Source organism: Sapajus apella, unplaced genomic scaffold (assembly GCF_009761245.1).
Source record: "Sapajus apella isolate SASKATOON/1434 unplaced genomic scaffold, GSC_monkey_1.0 scaffold4, whole genome shotgun sequence".
Taxonomy (NCBI): domain Eukaryota; kingdom Metazoa; phylum Chordata; class Mammalia; order Primates; family Cebidae; genus Sapajus; species Sapajus apella.
Genome location: NW_022436944.1, coordinates 34,653,146 through 34,669,821, shown reverse-complemented (window position 1 = coordinate 34,669,821; position 16,676 = coordinate 34,653,146). Strand labels below are relative to the sequence as shown.

The following is a 16,676-nucleotide window of genomic DNA, read 5'->3' as shown; positions in this document are numbered from 1 at the left end:
CCTGGAAGGTGTTACATCTCTGTCCACACTTCTAGCCTGCTCTGGGCATGGATAAAACAGGCTCCAGCAGCTAGAGAAAGCCCTCAGGCAAAGAGGTACTGCAGCTGGACATTGGGCAAGTGAACAATAAACAGGTAAAAGGAGAAGTTTCATGAATAGAGCTCAGATGACTTCTTGATCGATATATCTACCTACCTACCTACCTATCTAGATATGATAATGATATATGATATGATATGAAAGCGTGTGTATCTGAGGAAAACACAGAAGGGGTTTGGGTTTCTGTGTGGGACAATGTGTCTTTGTGGTATGTGGTAGTGTTTGGGTACAGGTCTTGGCATCAAGTGTATAAGAGTAAAATGATGGCATTAGAAGAAAACCTGGTACCCCTACGAAAATTTAGAGAATTTAAATAATTTCTCCAAAGCATTAAATTGTTGTTAATGTCACCAAATCATAGAAATATAGACCTAGAAAGAATATTACTGTTAATAGCAGATATTTTGAAAATGCTAGCTATGTGCTAGGTGCTCTGTTAGCACCTGGGATTATCTCATTTAATCTTCACAAAATTCTATGAAGTAGGTGCAATTATCACTCTTATATTTTAGGTGAGAAAAATGAGGCATGGAGAGATTAAGTCACTTTTTCAAGTCTACACAGCTAAAGTAGATTAGAAATACTCTCATCTCACCTTTCCATTTTACTAATGGAGAAACTGTAACGTTTGGGGTCAGTGTCTTTTCCAAGGACACACAATTGCTTAGGGTTGGGCTAGTTCCAGAATCTAGGAACTCACATCCCACGATGCTCCCTTCTTATCACATGTAATCATGCATTGATATTTTGCCTCTCACTGTTTCATTTGTAGCTGGGTGCTAAGGATTATCATAGAGGCTGCCTGGAGGCAAAAACCCACACAAGTGGTTGACCATGTACCTGTTTCCCTTCCATTGCTCCTCTCATCTCCTTGAACGTCGAGGTGAATTCTCCAATGAAGTCATGCTTGCCATTGGAGTCCCAGTCCCATACTATGCACTGTAAGAGAAAACAATTATCTTTCTTAAAAGATTAAGAATGTAGCCACAGCAGCTGAAGACGTCGTAAACTTTATGACAAAGAGTAGATGAAAGATGTTTGGTCTGGAACCAAAGCCTGGGAGTCTAAGATTGGAGCATGTAGGTTGTCATTCTGGTTTCTATAGCCCTTTGCTTGGACTTTTTGCCACAATTTGCAAATGGTCCTGTGATGCAGCAGTGTCTACAATGATGGCCCATTTTTCAGATAAGGCCAGCAAGACCCATAGGAGGTAAGTGACCTGCCAAAGGGACCTTCTAGTGAATGAAAACCTGGGACTTGAAGGCAGATGTCCTGCCTCCAATTTCAGTGCTGCTTTATGAATAGCAGATAGACTCCCTGGTTTGCACTGGAATCAAATGCCTGAGTCCATGTATGTAGCTTCTACAATGGCAGCTCCTGCTTCATGATTTGAATGGGGCCATATTAATGACATTTTTCTTTTTCTATTTTTTGCTGAAGTCAAAAGAGCAATAACAACAAAAATTATTAAGAAGGCAAAAAAGTGAAATCTTTAAATGTACCTATGTGAAAAATGGTTGGAAAATAGTGGACACACAATATCAGATATTTACCACACTGGGAAATATTATGTACCCATTACACACAAGATGCAACCATTCCGTTCTAACAAAAGGGCTCCTTATAACAATGTTAAGGATAAATCCTGGGCTCCCGAGTGATACTTTTTAAAGTGACTAGATTGAATCAGCAGCAATCCCTCTGCTTGGTCACACGTCTAAGCGAAGAAGAAGGTCTGCATGTATTCCCAGGGTGGAGGCTGTACTGGTATCTTAGCTTACTTTAGATATCATTTCTATATCTTAAGTTAAAGATTTGCAGCAAAGAATCTCAGATCTCAAATAAGATCAAGGCAGCAAAGGGGACCTTTTGCTCAAAGGTTTTCCTTGTAATATTGGGGATCAAAGAGGGAGCTCAGTCCTTCTTCAGGATGCAGATCCCACTAGCCAGTCTTGCCTGAAAAAATAGGACTTGGTAATCTGCAGATGCCTCACAAATCTACAATATGATCTGTCTAAAATGAAACATCATTTCCCCCTAAATTTATTCCTACTCATTTATTTTCTGTCACAGTGAATTGCACCAGCACTTATACAGTTGCCACAAACAGAAAACTGGGCATCATTCTGGATATTCCTGTCTCCACTCACCCTCCCACATCAGGTCCTCACCATTCTGTTTCCTAACTATGGCTTGACTCCAGCACTCCTCTCCATTCCTGCTGCTCCTTCTCATCTGCATTCCTACAACAGTCTCCCAGCTTGTCTTCTTATGGCACTTACACTCTCATACTCCTTATAACCCACTAATTATGTTAATTCCCTGCTTAAAATCAAAATGTATATAGGCTAGCAAGTCTTTCATGATCTGACTTCCTCAATACTTCCCAATTCACCCTTTATGATCCATGCTTACTGTTTTAGTCAGGGTTCTCCAGAGGGACAGAATAGGATACACGTACATATGAAAGGAAGTTTATTGAGGAGAATTGGCTCACATGATTACAAGGCAAAGTCCCATCATGTTAGCCCATCTGCAAGCTGCGAAGAGAGAAGCCAGTCGTGGCTCAGTCCAAGTCCGAAAGCCTCAGAACCACGGAAGCTGACAGTGCAGCCTTCAGTCTGTGGCCGAAGGTCTGAGAGCCCCCAGGAAGCCACTGGCACAAGTCCCAGAGTCCAAAGGCCACAGAACCTGGAGTCTGGTGTCCAAGGGCAGGAAGAGTGGAAGGAAGCATCCAGCATGGGAAAAAGAAGGAAGTCACAAGACTCGGCAAGCGAGGTTACACCACCTCTTCCACGTGCTTTGCTCTAGCTGTGCTAGCAGCTGATTGGATAGTGCCCACCCATATTGAGGGTGTCTTCCTCTCTCGGTCCACTGACTCAAATGTCAGTCTCCTCTAACAATACCCTCAAAGACACACGCAGAAACAAGACTTTTCCAGCCACCTAAGCGTCCTTCAATCTAATCAGGTTGACCCCCTAATATTAACCATCACACTTACAGTCTTTGAAAGTTTCTCTAAAATGGGGTTGGTAGGAATGAAAAACATTTGCAATGACCTTTTTAAGACATCAAGAAAAACTAATTTCTCAGCTCCTGCTATCTCTTTAAATATGGAGGATTTTGCAGATAATTATTTTGCCTAAGAAATATTAAGAAGCCCTTTGGTTAGGAAGGAGAATGCATTAGAATAAGTAAGAATGGAAGAGATTAAGACAGAAGGAGCTAAATTTATCTGCTGAAGAAAGTAATGGTCAAGTTGAATTTTCTCTTTGATAACAACTAGAGACACAGAAGTGAGTAAATCCAAGACATGCGAATTGAGAAGAAATTAGGGTAGGTTTCCTCAGAGGGCTGAAGATGGACCCAAGTTTGGGGTACGAGGAGGAGAGACACATAAGGAATTTTGAAAACTGTGATGTCTAATTTTCAAGGTGAGATTATTTATATATGTCACCTTTCTATTCCCCCGCTCCCAACTTGCCCTTCTTCCACAACCCCAAGATTCCAACAAATCTGCTACCCATAACATCATTATGCTGATGATGACTTGCAGAATAAAGAAGAGGGGCTGTGTCCATATCATTGGGGATAAAGCAGACCAGAAAGTAGTGTGAGATGGCCCACAACAATGACTGAGAACTGAGTCGGGGGCAGGACTGCGGAGAGACAGTTTGACAGGGAAATCTCAGAGTGGAACACTACAGAAATACTATGGAAGGTTGTTGGCTGTTCTGCTAACCTGGGTCTCTAAGTGAGGGTAGTGCAGAACTCCCAGATGACCTATGTGTAGGTAAGAAATAAACCTTTGTTGTTTTCAGCCATTGAGATTACTGTGGCATAACGTAGTCTGAGAACCATCTAAGTACTTAAAGTACTGTCATAGAAAAAGTTATGACAATTTATTTTTTCTCATTCCAAAAGTGGGATAAATGGAATTTTAAGAGGTTACAAAGAACTAACAAAGGAAGCATTTTCCAATAAACCTGTACCAAACAAAATAATCTATTTGTGAAAAACTGTTTTATTGCTAGAAATGTTCAAGCAGAAACTGCAGGAACACATGCAAAAAATGTAGCAGAGAAAGTCAAGCAGAGAGTTATAGAAAAATCGGTGGGATGTTTTTGAAGTTTCTTCTAATTCAGAGATGCTAAGAGTAGTCCTAGTTGTATGGGATGCAAAATGAAGTCAATGCAAGGCTTAGCTCACTCTGCTTGAAATGCTATGCAATGCAATGTAGCTTTGATAAGAGTGATGGGAACCCCTTGCATTCAAGGTAGGATGAAGTTTTACCTCATTTTTCCAATAAACAGTGGAACAAATAAATGATTCAGTCATTTGGGAAAATTGCTCAGGGTGGGCAGTGTGATCATCACAATGTGGAACACTGAATTGATCCACTGGCTGTTACAATCAGGTGTTTTACTCTCTGCGTGCCAGCTCCTTCTTATTGACCCTGACACTCACACACTCCTTACCTGGAGAAAGGAGCAAAAGAAAGTTTGCTGGGCCTAGACATAGAAAGAAGAAGGGTGGCTCCTGGGACCTTGTATTTGAGGCTCATAACTTTGACTGATAGTAAGTATAGCCCACTGAATGCCTGCATCTGACACTCAGATAATTATTCTCTTACCTTTGGAAGGAGCAAATAAAAAGGCAAAGGAGGCAGAAGCAAGTAAAAGAAGTGGGAGCAGCCTTTTTAGCACTCTCCTGAACTGGGAAAGAGCAGGAGTCCCCTTCTTTAGAGACAGGGCACACACCCCATTCACCCCTTCTTTGCCGGCTCTTAGATTTCCCATCATGCTTTGGTGAATTACTGTCCCCCCTTAACCTGCCAGCCACAAGCTTTTAAGATGTTTGCAATGTGCTCTCTGGCTGGGGCAGAAAGGGAGTGACCACCAGGCCTCCCTGAACTGGAGGATGAGTCAGGCTTGACAGAATTCCATGGGGGGGCCTCTCAGCAGCAGCAGTGCTGCTTACAGGGGCCTGTTCCTTCAATCAGCTGGCATTCCTCATCAGGGCAATTGTAGAATTTTATTTTGACCTTTCTGAGAAGGAATTGCAAAGGAAGAAAGACACAGTGAAGCAGACAAATAAAAACACTGCCTTTCCTTCTCTCTATGGCATAAAGCTGGCTTATGACAGCTCTGATTCAGCAGACAGAGGAACGTATCTTGGTGAAAAGTAGACAGATCAACCACCCTGCAGAAAAACTGAGACAGAGGCAGAGTCTTTGGTGTGAATCAATAAGAAGGCCTTGGCACATCTGTGAAAGTATGGCACCTTCAAACTATCTACAAGTCAGAAAACCTTCTCAGGTTCTTCATCGCACAGAGAAGTTTAGGAATAAAATCTTTTAAAACATGTGAGCTTGACAGATGGCCTAGTTAACTCCTTCCTTTTACAGAAAAGAAAATTGATGGCAGATAAGTGACTTATGCAAGTTCACCCAGTACAGGGTGGACTAAAATCTGGTTTTCTTACCTCCCTAATTTCACCACTACAACACAAGCACAAATGATAATAGTTAAAAAGTATATAGTGTATACTATGTGCCAGACATTGTTTGGAGCACTTCATACATATTAACTCACTTAATGCACAGAACAGCTTATTTTATGCTTATTTTTACAGATGAGGAAACTGAGGCACAGAAAGATGAAGGAACTTTCCAGAAACTACACAACTAACACTAGGTACTAGTTGAACTAAAGGAAGTTTAGCATCATAGCTTGTCTTAACTGAGCATCTTTTATAAAGCCAGGCCATTTGTGTGTATGGTCTTACATTCTTTACAATAATCATGACATGACAATATTATTACCATTTATAGGTTAACTGCCATTCACAGGTGCCATTTACAGGCTTGGAGAGGGAATGTGACTTGACTAGACACCTGGTAAGTGACAAAGGTGGATCTGAACCCAGGTATTTAATGTCATCGTTGATATTTTTTGTTATGCCATAATGCCTCTTAATAGAAACAAGAACTTAGAATCAAGTTCTCGTGAGTCTGCTCTGTGTAAAATCCCCATTCTTTTGTAAACTACTAGAATTCTCTATGGTTTTGTGAGCACACTAAGCAATACAGAGAAAGAACCTGCTCACCGTTTCCCCACAAAAGGATACAAGGGCAAGTAGTATGTGCACTGTCCCTGGGGTTCTCAGCTCTGTCTGCAGAATGCATGGATAACTGTGTCTGAGAGATCGGGTTACTCCCTCCAACTCTTGTTTTGCAATTGCCTTGAACCCACTAAAAGAAAGGTTCTATGCCAAATTACTGTACATTAGCTTTTTGTGATGATCAGCTTCATACATCAACAAGGCTAATTGGCTAACAGTCCCCAGTTGTTCAATCAAACAATAATCTATTTTACAGATGTGGTTGAACAGTTTATAATCATTTTACTTTAAGGTAAAGGAGGTTTGTGGTTTATATGAATTTTAGGATTGCTTTTTCCATTTTTGTAAAAAAATGCCCTTGAGATTTTAACGGAGATAACTTCAAATCTATAGATCATTTTTGCAGTATGGACGTTTGAACATTAAGTCTTTCCATTCGTGAACATGAAATGTCTTTCCATTTATTTGTATCTTCTTTAATTTTGTTCATCAGTATTTTAGTAGCTTTTAGAGTAGAAGTCTTTTAATTCTTTGGTTAAGTTTATCCCTAAGCATTTTACTGCTCTTGATGCTATTGTAAAAGGAAGTATTTTCTTAATTTCCTTTTCAGATCATTCATTGTAAATGTATAGAAATGTTGCTAATTCTTATATGTTGATTTTGTGTCCTGCAACTTTATTTTATCCTGAATTCCTTTATTAGATCCAACAGTTTATTTTCGTGAAGGCTTTAGGGTTTTGTACATATAGGATTATATTACTTGTGAAGAGAGATAACTTTACTTTTTCTTTCTCATTTGTTTGCCTTTTATTTCATCTTCCCTAATTGCTCTGGCTACAATTTCCAGGACAATGTTAAATAGAAATGATGAAAGTGGGAATACTTGTCTTCTTGTTGATCTTAGAGAAAAGCGTTTAATTTTTCACCATTAGGTATGATGCTAGCTGTGAGCTTGTCATAGATGGTCTTTATTGTATTAAGGTACATTTCTTCTATACGTAATTTGTTGAGTGATTTTATCACAAAAGTGTGTTAAATTTTGTCAACCCAGAATAGCAAGAATGATCTTGAGAAAGAAGAACAAATCTGGTGGCATCACATTTCCTGATTTACAAATATATTACAAAGCTACAATAATTAAAATGGTGTTTATTCACGTCAAGATAGGCAAATAGACCAATAGAACAAAATCAAGGGGCCAAAAACAAAGCCATGTATATATATTTGACTGAACTTTGAGAAGAGTGTCAATAATACACAATGGGGAAATGATAGCTCTTTAACAAATTACGTTGGGAAAACTGGATATTCGTATAAAAATGAAATTAGGCCTATACCTTATATCATATACAAAAATCAGCTCAAAAACGGATTAAAGACTGAAACATAAAACCTGAAATTATAAAGCTCCTAGAAGAATGCATAAGGATAAAGTCTTGACATTGGTCTTGGCAGTTATTTCTTGGATATAATGATAAAAGCACAGGTTAAAAAAAAAAAAGCAAAAATAGACAGGTAGGACTACATCAAACTAAAAAGCTTCTGCACAGCAAAAGAAATAATCAACAGAATTAAAGGGCAATCTACGAAATGGCTTAAATATTTGCAAACCAGGTATCTCATAAAGGATTAATTTTCTAAATAAATAAGAAACTCCTACAATTTAATAGCAAAACAAACAACTCAATTAAAAAATTGATATAAAACATGAATAGGCATTTCTCACAGAAGGCATACCAAACAAGTGTATACAAAGATGCTTGGCATCATTAATTATCAGGAAAATGCAAATCAAACTCCAATGAGATACCACTTTACACCTGCTAGAGTGGCTATTATTTTTAAAAATGCACACACACAAAAGGTAACAAGTATTGGTGATGACGTGGAAAAATTGGAACCTTTGTACATTGTTAGGAATATAAAATGGTGCAGCAGCTATGGAAAACAATAAGAAGATTCTTCCAAAAATTCAAAATAGAATTACCATATGATCCAGCAATCCCACATCTGGGTGTGTATATATATATATATATACATATATATATAAAAGAAGTAAAATCAGGATCTTGAACATGATGTCTGTACTCTCATTGCAGCACTGTTTACAATAGCCAAGATACAGTAATAACCTAAGTATTCATTGATGAATGAATGGATAAAGAAAATGGGGTACATATACCTACAATGAAATATTATTCAGCCTTAGAAAAGAAGGAAATCCTGCCATTTGTTACAGCAGCAACTGTGTTAGTCTGTTCTTACATCATTATAAAGGAATATTTGAGGCTGGGTAATTTACAAATAAAAGAGGTTTAAGTTGGCTCATGGTTCTGCAAGCCGTACAGAAAGCATGGTGCTGGCATCTGCTTCCGGTGAGGGCCTCAGGAAGCTTGCAATCATGGTGCAAGGTGAAGGGGAGCCAGCATGTAATGTGGTGAGAGCAGGACCATGAGAGAGCAAGGGAGGAGGCAGATTCTTAAACAAGCAGCTCTTGTGTGAACTCAAGGCAAGAACTCACTCATTACAGCAAGGAGGGCACCAAGCCATTCAGGAAGACTCTACCCCCATGACCCCAAAACCTCCCACCATGCCCCATCTGCACATTGGGAATCACATTTCAACATGAGATTTGGAAAGAACAAATATCCGAACCATATCAGGCATGAGTGTGGAGAACACTATGTTAAGTGAACTAAACCTGTCACAGAAAGACAAATACTGCATGATTCCACTTACATGAAGCACATATAATTGTCAAACTGATAGAAGCGGAGAATACAATGGTGGTTGCCAGGGGCTGGCAGGTGGAGAACTGGGGAGTTGTTGTTCAATAAGTACAAAGTTTTAGTCATGTTAGATGAGTAAGTTCTAGAGTGATAGTATACAACATAGTGGTTATAGTGAACAGTATAGTATTGTGCATGTCACAATTTGTTAATTGAGTAGATCTCATGTTCAGTGTTCTAACAAACAAACAAATAAATAAGTAAATGAATATAAGGAACCTTTTGGAGGTGTTGGGTATGTCAATCAGCTTATGATGGTATCACAGGTATTTGCATATGTCCAAAGTCATTAAATTGTGCACATTCATTATATGCAATTCTTTATATGCCAATTATTTTTCAAAAAAGCTGTTACAAATTAAGTAAAGCAAAATTTTTCTAATAATCTGGGTGGGCCTGATACAATCAGTTGAAAAGCCTTAAAAGCAGCACTGAGGCATTTCTGAAGGAGAAATTCTGCCTGTGGATAGGATCTCTAGCTCCTGCCCTAGAATTTCCAGTCTGCCCTTCCTAATGGTCTGATATACAGACTTTGGACTTGCCTAGCCAGCCCCCAAAATTACATTAGCCAATTCCTCACAATAAATCTCTTAATATATGCCTATTCTTATGGTTCTGTTTCTTCGGTGGAACTCTGACGGTTACAACTTTCTTTACCTATTCCCTGGTTTTCATGCAGTAACGTTCTGAAATGAGTCTTCAGTGACACACAGTTGGTCCTCTCATACTACAATGTCAACATTTATTGAACATTCACTTTGTCCCAGGTGTTGTTGTAAGCATTTGTCATGCTCTGACTCACTTAATCTTCACAGTAATCCTCTCAGTGAGACACTATTATTGTCATTCCCACTGAATAGATGATGAAACTAAGAAACAGAGGGGTTAACCAACTACTGCTGTTATAGAATATCCAGGGTGTTGAAAGTATGACTGACTTTGACATCAGAGTTCAAAGGTTCTGAATGTGATTCAGTTTCTGGTGGACAGAAACCAGCTGTCCAACCTGTGATCATCAAGTAACATAACTGCTGCTGATCAATGCACAATTCCTGTAGTTAAAGGAAATATGTTCTTTTTCTCTTTGCTTTAAAATTTTTAATTTTTTAAGATCACAACTTGTCACTGGTTTATGGGCTAATACAAGGAAAGCGAAGAAGAGCCCTTAGCTATTATTAGCTTCAAGGGTAGTATAAACAGGAGATAACGCACAGGAGAAGTATATGGCATGATCCATGCCATTATATAGCCAAGCAACCTGTAGATGAACATGTCCAAAGACCTGTTTGACATTTGCAAGGAAAAAATTGAAGAGTTGACTTTAAAGTGGGAGGGGAATCAGAAGTCTGCTTTACTTGATGGAACAAGATCAAGTAAAATCCAGGTCTTCCCACTAGCCTTTGTTTTAAGATCTATTTTAAATATTGGGCATGCCACCAGGAACAGGCTTCATAAATGAGTTTGTGCACAGTCATCCACCACTCATTTTCCCTGCCTAGCCTGTTCTCCCACTCTGACCCCAGCCTCTAGAGGAAACGTGGAGCATCTAGGGCATAAAATCTGCGTGGAGTGCTCTGTGCTGTTTTGGGGTTATACCACCTTCCTCATTAGCACCATGTGTTCAGACTAATAAGGCTTCCTCTAATCTGAAACTCAGACCTTATATTTAGTAAAAGGGTCATCTCAAAGCACAAACTTCTTTTACAGACTTTGATCGCACCATTTACCTCTATGTGCTCCTTATATCTTGCTCCCTATCTGATTCCAGACTCTCTGGCTGCGGACTTTCCTACTTTTCTTTTTCTTCTAAATCTGTTCCCAGTTTACATTTTGCATTTGTCTCACTACATTTTCATTAATGGGGCAAAACTTCCTTTTCCAAAATCAGAGAATTGGTTAAAGAAGTCAATACTCTCGGGGGAGTGGCTCACACCTGTAATCCCAGCACTTCGGGAGGCCGAGGCAGGCAGATCACGAGGTCAGGAGTTCAAGACCAGCCTGACCAGCATGGTAAAAGCTCATCTCTACTAATAAAAAGAAAATACAAAAATTAGCCAAGTGTGGTGGCGTGCACCTGTAATCCCAGCTACTCAGGAAGCTGAGGCAGGAGAATCGCTTGAATTCAAGAGGCAGAGGTTGCAGTGAGCCGAGATCATACCACTGCACTCCAATCTGGGTGATGCAGTGAGCCGAGGTTGTACCATGGCACTCCAATCTGGGTGACGCAGTGAGACTCTGTCTCAAAAAAAAAAAAAAGTCAATACTTTCAGGAGAGAGAACACTCTGATGGTGAAAGGGAACTTGGCAGTGCCCTGGTATGGTGGAAACAGCAGTATTCTTGGGGTCATTCAGAATTCAATTCAAATCTCTGCTTGGCTGGACAACTATGTAATCATCCTCATATCACTTTGCCTTTGTCTACCCAGTTTATCCATCTTTAAGGTGGGAATTAGTTTTTGTTCTATTTGCCAGGTTGCTGCAAGGATTTTTCTTTTAAAATCAACTACAATAGAATAGGAATTGAGCTGGTAATGAGGATAAAAAAATGAAAGACAGCTCCATCCCTCAAGATGTTGATGATATAGTGCAAATAAGTAATAGTGATGTGTGGAGGTGGCAAAAATGGAGGGTTGCACCAAGGGTTGTTTGGGAGTGTTCATTGCAGATAGAGAAGGCTTCCAAGAGCAAGTAAAAACCTGGTAGTACCTGGTAAACAGCATATGCAAGTATAACATTTCTTTATCTTATTTATACAGAAGAACAAATTACTAATATTAGACCCTCTCCTAAGCACAAGGTAAAGAAAGGTAGAACAGGAAAATATTCTGGGAGCCTGAAGGGACAACTGACGGTACCGAGATACTTCCTCTACTCTGTTGTTTACATGAAAGCCTGCACAAAATTGGAATGTAATCTGTCCAGTTAGGGCTCTCCTCTTCCCTCAGATTGCATGCCTCAGAGATGGTGCAAGCATCTCAAAGCACTTCTCTACAGGACTTGTGCTATGCTCTGGTAAATGTCTTAGGAGATGAGGAGGATGTTGTAGAGAATAAGGACAGACCTGGGAAGGCACAGACTTTGGTCCCAGTGTGGTCTTCAATGTTAACCAGCTGTGAGACATTGGGCAGGTCATTCTATTCCTCTGGGCCTCAGTCCTCATCTGTTAAAACACTAATTTGCATTGGAGAAACTGCAATAAAAAGTTTTTATGCCTAAAAATTTAGTATGCCTAAGAAGGGCTTGTTAAATTTCAGATTTCCAGGCTTTACCTATAGAGATTCTGATTAACTTGTCTGGAGTGGGTTACAAGAATCTGCCTTTGAAGCAAGCAACTTGCCAATTTGGATGCATGCGGTCTCTGGACATACTCAGAAACACTACCTAGAATACCCAGGAGTCTGTGGTTTGTGACTATTATGGCAATTATATCCTGGCTTGCACTGTATTCTTCAACTTAACAACAACAGAAAACCCAACCATAGACAGAAAACAACAATCAAGGGCCATCCTGGTTCCTTAAGATAATTCAATACAGTGTTGCTGTAAGTAGGCAAATACAGTCCTAAAATGTTACCACACTCACAAAAGCCAGACTCAGAAATGACCAGGAAGGGAGGGAAGGGCAATGGGTATGTTGGCTTTATCTCGTCAGTTCACACATTTCTGCTCTTCTGGATTGCAGCCAAGCTTGGGGACATTCTGCAAGAAGTATGTCACTCTTGGAAGCTTTCATTGGAGATTTATGGCCTTGGGAGGCTTGGTTAGCTCAGATAAGACTTGGAGGCTCCCAAATGCTTGTCCAAACCTTTTGAACTTTACACCTCACTACTCTTTAGGAGGATTGAAACTTTCATGGCTGTGTGGGCAGAATGAAGAGACAGGCTTTGACAGTGATTTATGCCCCAGGCTTTCAACAAGAGCTCTATCTTCATTATCAGAGTCACTCTGCACTGGTTCAACCTGCACCACTCTCTTCTACCCAATTTACAGGTGTAAGATCTATTTGAGAACCAGATATTTTATTTGGGGACTGACGGGTGGTTGGATTCAGGAAACTTTATTATGTGAATTGCAAATATGAACACAATTCCTAGTTAATGCATACTCAATAATACAGGACAGTCAAGTTGGCTGTTGGGGTATGATGCATACTACTTTTAACATCTGATGAAGCACTACTATGAAAAGTATTGAAATTATGTTTGTCATTTATCTTCTTTTGTTTTTTGGGTCTCTCTGTCTCTCTGTCTTCTATCTCCACCTATTTCCTAGACCTCCTTTGGATGAGTTGGATCTGTTTCATAGCAGGAAGCACAAAAAGTGATTGTGATTTTTTTTCCTATTTGATGGTTTATTTTGATCCATTATCAAGTCTTCACTGAGTACCTAAACTGTGTTGGGGAAATGATTAGCTACAGTATACAGAACACTAAAAATGATACATAAGTGCAGCAAAACAGCAATAAAGATGGGAAGATAGATGGATTAATCTTTACCTATATAAAGCTTACAGTCTAGTCATAAAAACAGACTTTAATTATGTGTGAAAAATAAATAAAATTAAAGTGGGTACCGAAGAGGGACTCCGTAAGTGTTGATTGGATGAATGAATGAGTGAACAAAAGCAAAATGTGAGGGATTTTCAAATGCAAGAATCTTGGAGCACTTTTTACAAATGCTAAGTAAGTAATAAATCTCTTCAAATGTTTTAGAGTATCAGTAGGAAATGATATAGAAAACAATATTTTATTTAGAATTTAGGTTCGGTACACAATTTGTAACTTCGTAACTTTACAACCTCAGGGTTATACGACAGAAAGGCTGTGCTAGTTCCAGAGCTCGAGAGGCTAAGCCACAGCACCCATCATATGCGCTATGAAAACAAACAGAAATCTGTCCACATCTCACAATGGAGAGACACCATGAGGAGACAGGCATTTTAGCCAAACAGTCTCAGCATTCTGAAAAGATTTGCCTTTCAAATCCAATCAAGATTTACAAAAACAATTGTTCCGCATAGTCCTCAGTGGAAGAAGCATTGGTCAGATAATGGCCATTACCATTTTAAGATAGGATTCTTCATTTTCCAGGGGCTAAAGGCTATCTTATCTGGAGAAAGAACTGCACTCAATTTTCCTTAAATTCTTGTCCAATTCTTAAAATGATTTAGATATCTAAGGATTTCCCTTTTCTTCACTAGTGTCATTTTTACCTATCAGTGGGATCATATTTGATCAACTTTGGAAGAGTAATTGCATCATGCTTCTTATTAATAGAGCCCCACACTTCCAGATTTCTGTTCTATGTCGCTGCATCCATTCTAGATGGTAATGGCTCACCAAAGACAAATCTAATAGAAGGCAATTTTAGAAAGTGAGCTGCAAAATCATTCATTTCTACTTAATATAGCTCTAACTCCAACAGATGTTGATCTTTCCACTGGAACATCAAACTAAACTTTAAAAATTGCAAAATCCTTATTTGATATGGGGGAAAGATTTCCTAATCTTATTGAAAAAGGTGAATTCCAGTTGCATGATGAGCCCTGAGTAAATGCCTTTGGATCGACTGATTAGGGGTTGTGATGGGTAATACAGAATGTCAACTTGCTTGATTGGATTGAAGGATACAAAGCATTGATTCTGGGTGTGTCTGTGAGGTGTGTCGTTGATTCTGGGTGTGTCTGTTGCCAAAGGAGTTTAACAGTTGAGTCAGTGGGCTGGGAAAGGCAGACCCACCCTTAGTCTGGGTGAGCACCATCTAATCAGTTGCCAGCAAATATAAAGCAGGCAGAAAAACATGAAAAGAGAGACTGGCCTAGCGTCCAAGCCTACATCTTTGTCCTGTGCTGGATGCTTCCTGCCCTTGAACATCGGACTCTAAGTTCTTCAGTTTTGGACTTGGATTGGCTCTCCTTGCTCCTTAGCCTACAGACGACCTATTGTGGGACCTTGTGATCATGTGAGTTAATACTTAATAAGCTCCCCTTTCAATACACACACACACACACACACACACACGCACGCACGCACGGTCCACATCACCTCTGTATTAGTCAGGGTTCTTTAAGGGGAACCTATATACATATATGTATATATATTCCATTAGTTCTGTTCCTTTAGAGAACCCTGACTAATACAGGGGTGATGTATGCAATGTGGGTTCCAAGTCTTGTCAGTCAGAGGTCACAACTCTCCAATTTCCTGGTAAAGTACTCCGTATAGGTGATGCCTAAAAAGCACATACCTTTTATGCTGTTAACCTATTTGCTACTAATACAGACTGCATTTAAATTATTTCAGTGTGCCAATAAGTCATTGGCTAAGTCCTCCAAGTACATCTCATTTGATCCTAATGGTGTTGGTAACCACATTTTGAAGGACACTGAAGCCTAGGTAATGTTCTTGAGATTATTAAGCTAGAAAGTGATGAAATTAGGATTTAAATCTTAGTCTTTTACATGGCCCATTTATTCTTCACTGAATGAATATTCAATAAGTGTTGTCTATTACTGGAATGAATATTTTTTGAGTGTCTCCTATATTTTATGTGACTCTCTGGGCATTGATTATATCAGGCTGAGACTGAATGCTATTTTATTATTTTTTAATAATTTCAACTTTTGATTTAGCTGCAGCTTTGCTACATGGGGTATGAATGATTCTGTCATCCAGGTAGTGAGCATGGTACCTAATAAATAGTTTTTCAGCCCTTATCCTCTTCCTTCTCTCTCTCTAGTAGTCTCCAGTGTCTATTGTTCCCATCTTTTAATCTATGTATTTCTCTATTTTTATAAAGTCAATCCACCCAGCATTTACTAAACCTTAGAGCATGCCATAGAATTCTTTGGTCAGAGTAACTCTCTGCAGGCAATTCAGTGTGAAATATTTTAAACAGAGAAATGACATGATCAGAGTAGCAATTTAGAAATATCATTCTGGCTGTTCAGTAGAGAATGAATGAAGTGGGAGGGAAATAAAAGTCCAATGAGAGGTTAAAGTAAATGTGCAACACTGGAAAGATTATAAAGATATTAAGGATGTAGAAACTTTAAGTTTCAACATCTATGTAGATGTTGGAGTTGAGGAAGAAGAAAAAGAGGAAGAAGAAATTAAAGATTAGTCCCCAAACTTTTGGTTTGTGTCATTGGGCATACCATTCACCTACATGTGAATCACAGCAAGAACAGGTTTGAGGGCAAAGGAATAGTTTAGTATTTGGCCATGAAAAGTCTCACATTCTTTAACTTCTAATAAGTACCATAATTCTCTGAACCCATGACATGTAATCATTGTTTCTTCTAGCAAAATGCCTGTGTCTCTGTTTCTAAATAAGCCATGCTGCTCATGGTGGTGTATTGATTGCTGTAATTTGATGCTGGAGGCAACTTTCCATTGGATCCCTGAAGAGGAAAAGGTGCTTGAAGACCAAAAAAGAACAGCTGATTCCATTTGTATAGCTTAATCAGTCTGGAAACCACAAATAGGCAATGTGGGATTTACTGACAGATAGGAGGAAGTTTTGGCACAGCCAGGCAACTTGGTTACTATGTATTTCAAACTCATTTACTTGCTTCTCGTTTAATTGTTGCCTAATGCAACCATCATAGGTGTTCAGGACTTGAATTTTTGTTTTAGGATAAGAGAACAATACAGATTCCAAAAG

At 39.2% G+C, this 16,676-nt stretch overlaps 1 protein-coding gene across 4 annotated transcripts in view; it reads right to left on the bottom strand.

Moving 5' to 3' along the window:
- CPNE4 (copine 4) overlaps positions 1 to 16,676 on the bottom strand; it is a 500,113-nt gene that overhangs the window by 47,424 nt on the left and 436,013 nt on the right. For all 4 annotated transcript variants that reach the window (XM_032266629.1, XM_032266638.1, XM_032266658.1 and 1 more), the window contains one exon: positions 940 to 1,038. In XM_032266629.1, the coding sequence (XP_032122520.1) occupies positions 940 to 1,038 (99 nt within the window). The remainder of the gene's footprint in view (positions 1 to 939; positions 1,039 to 16,676) is intronic.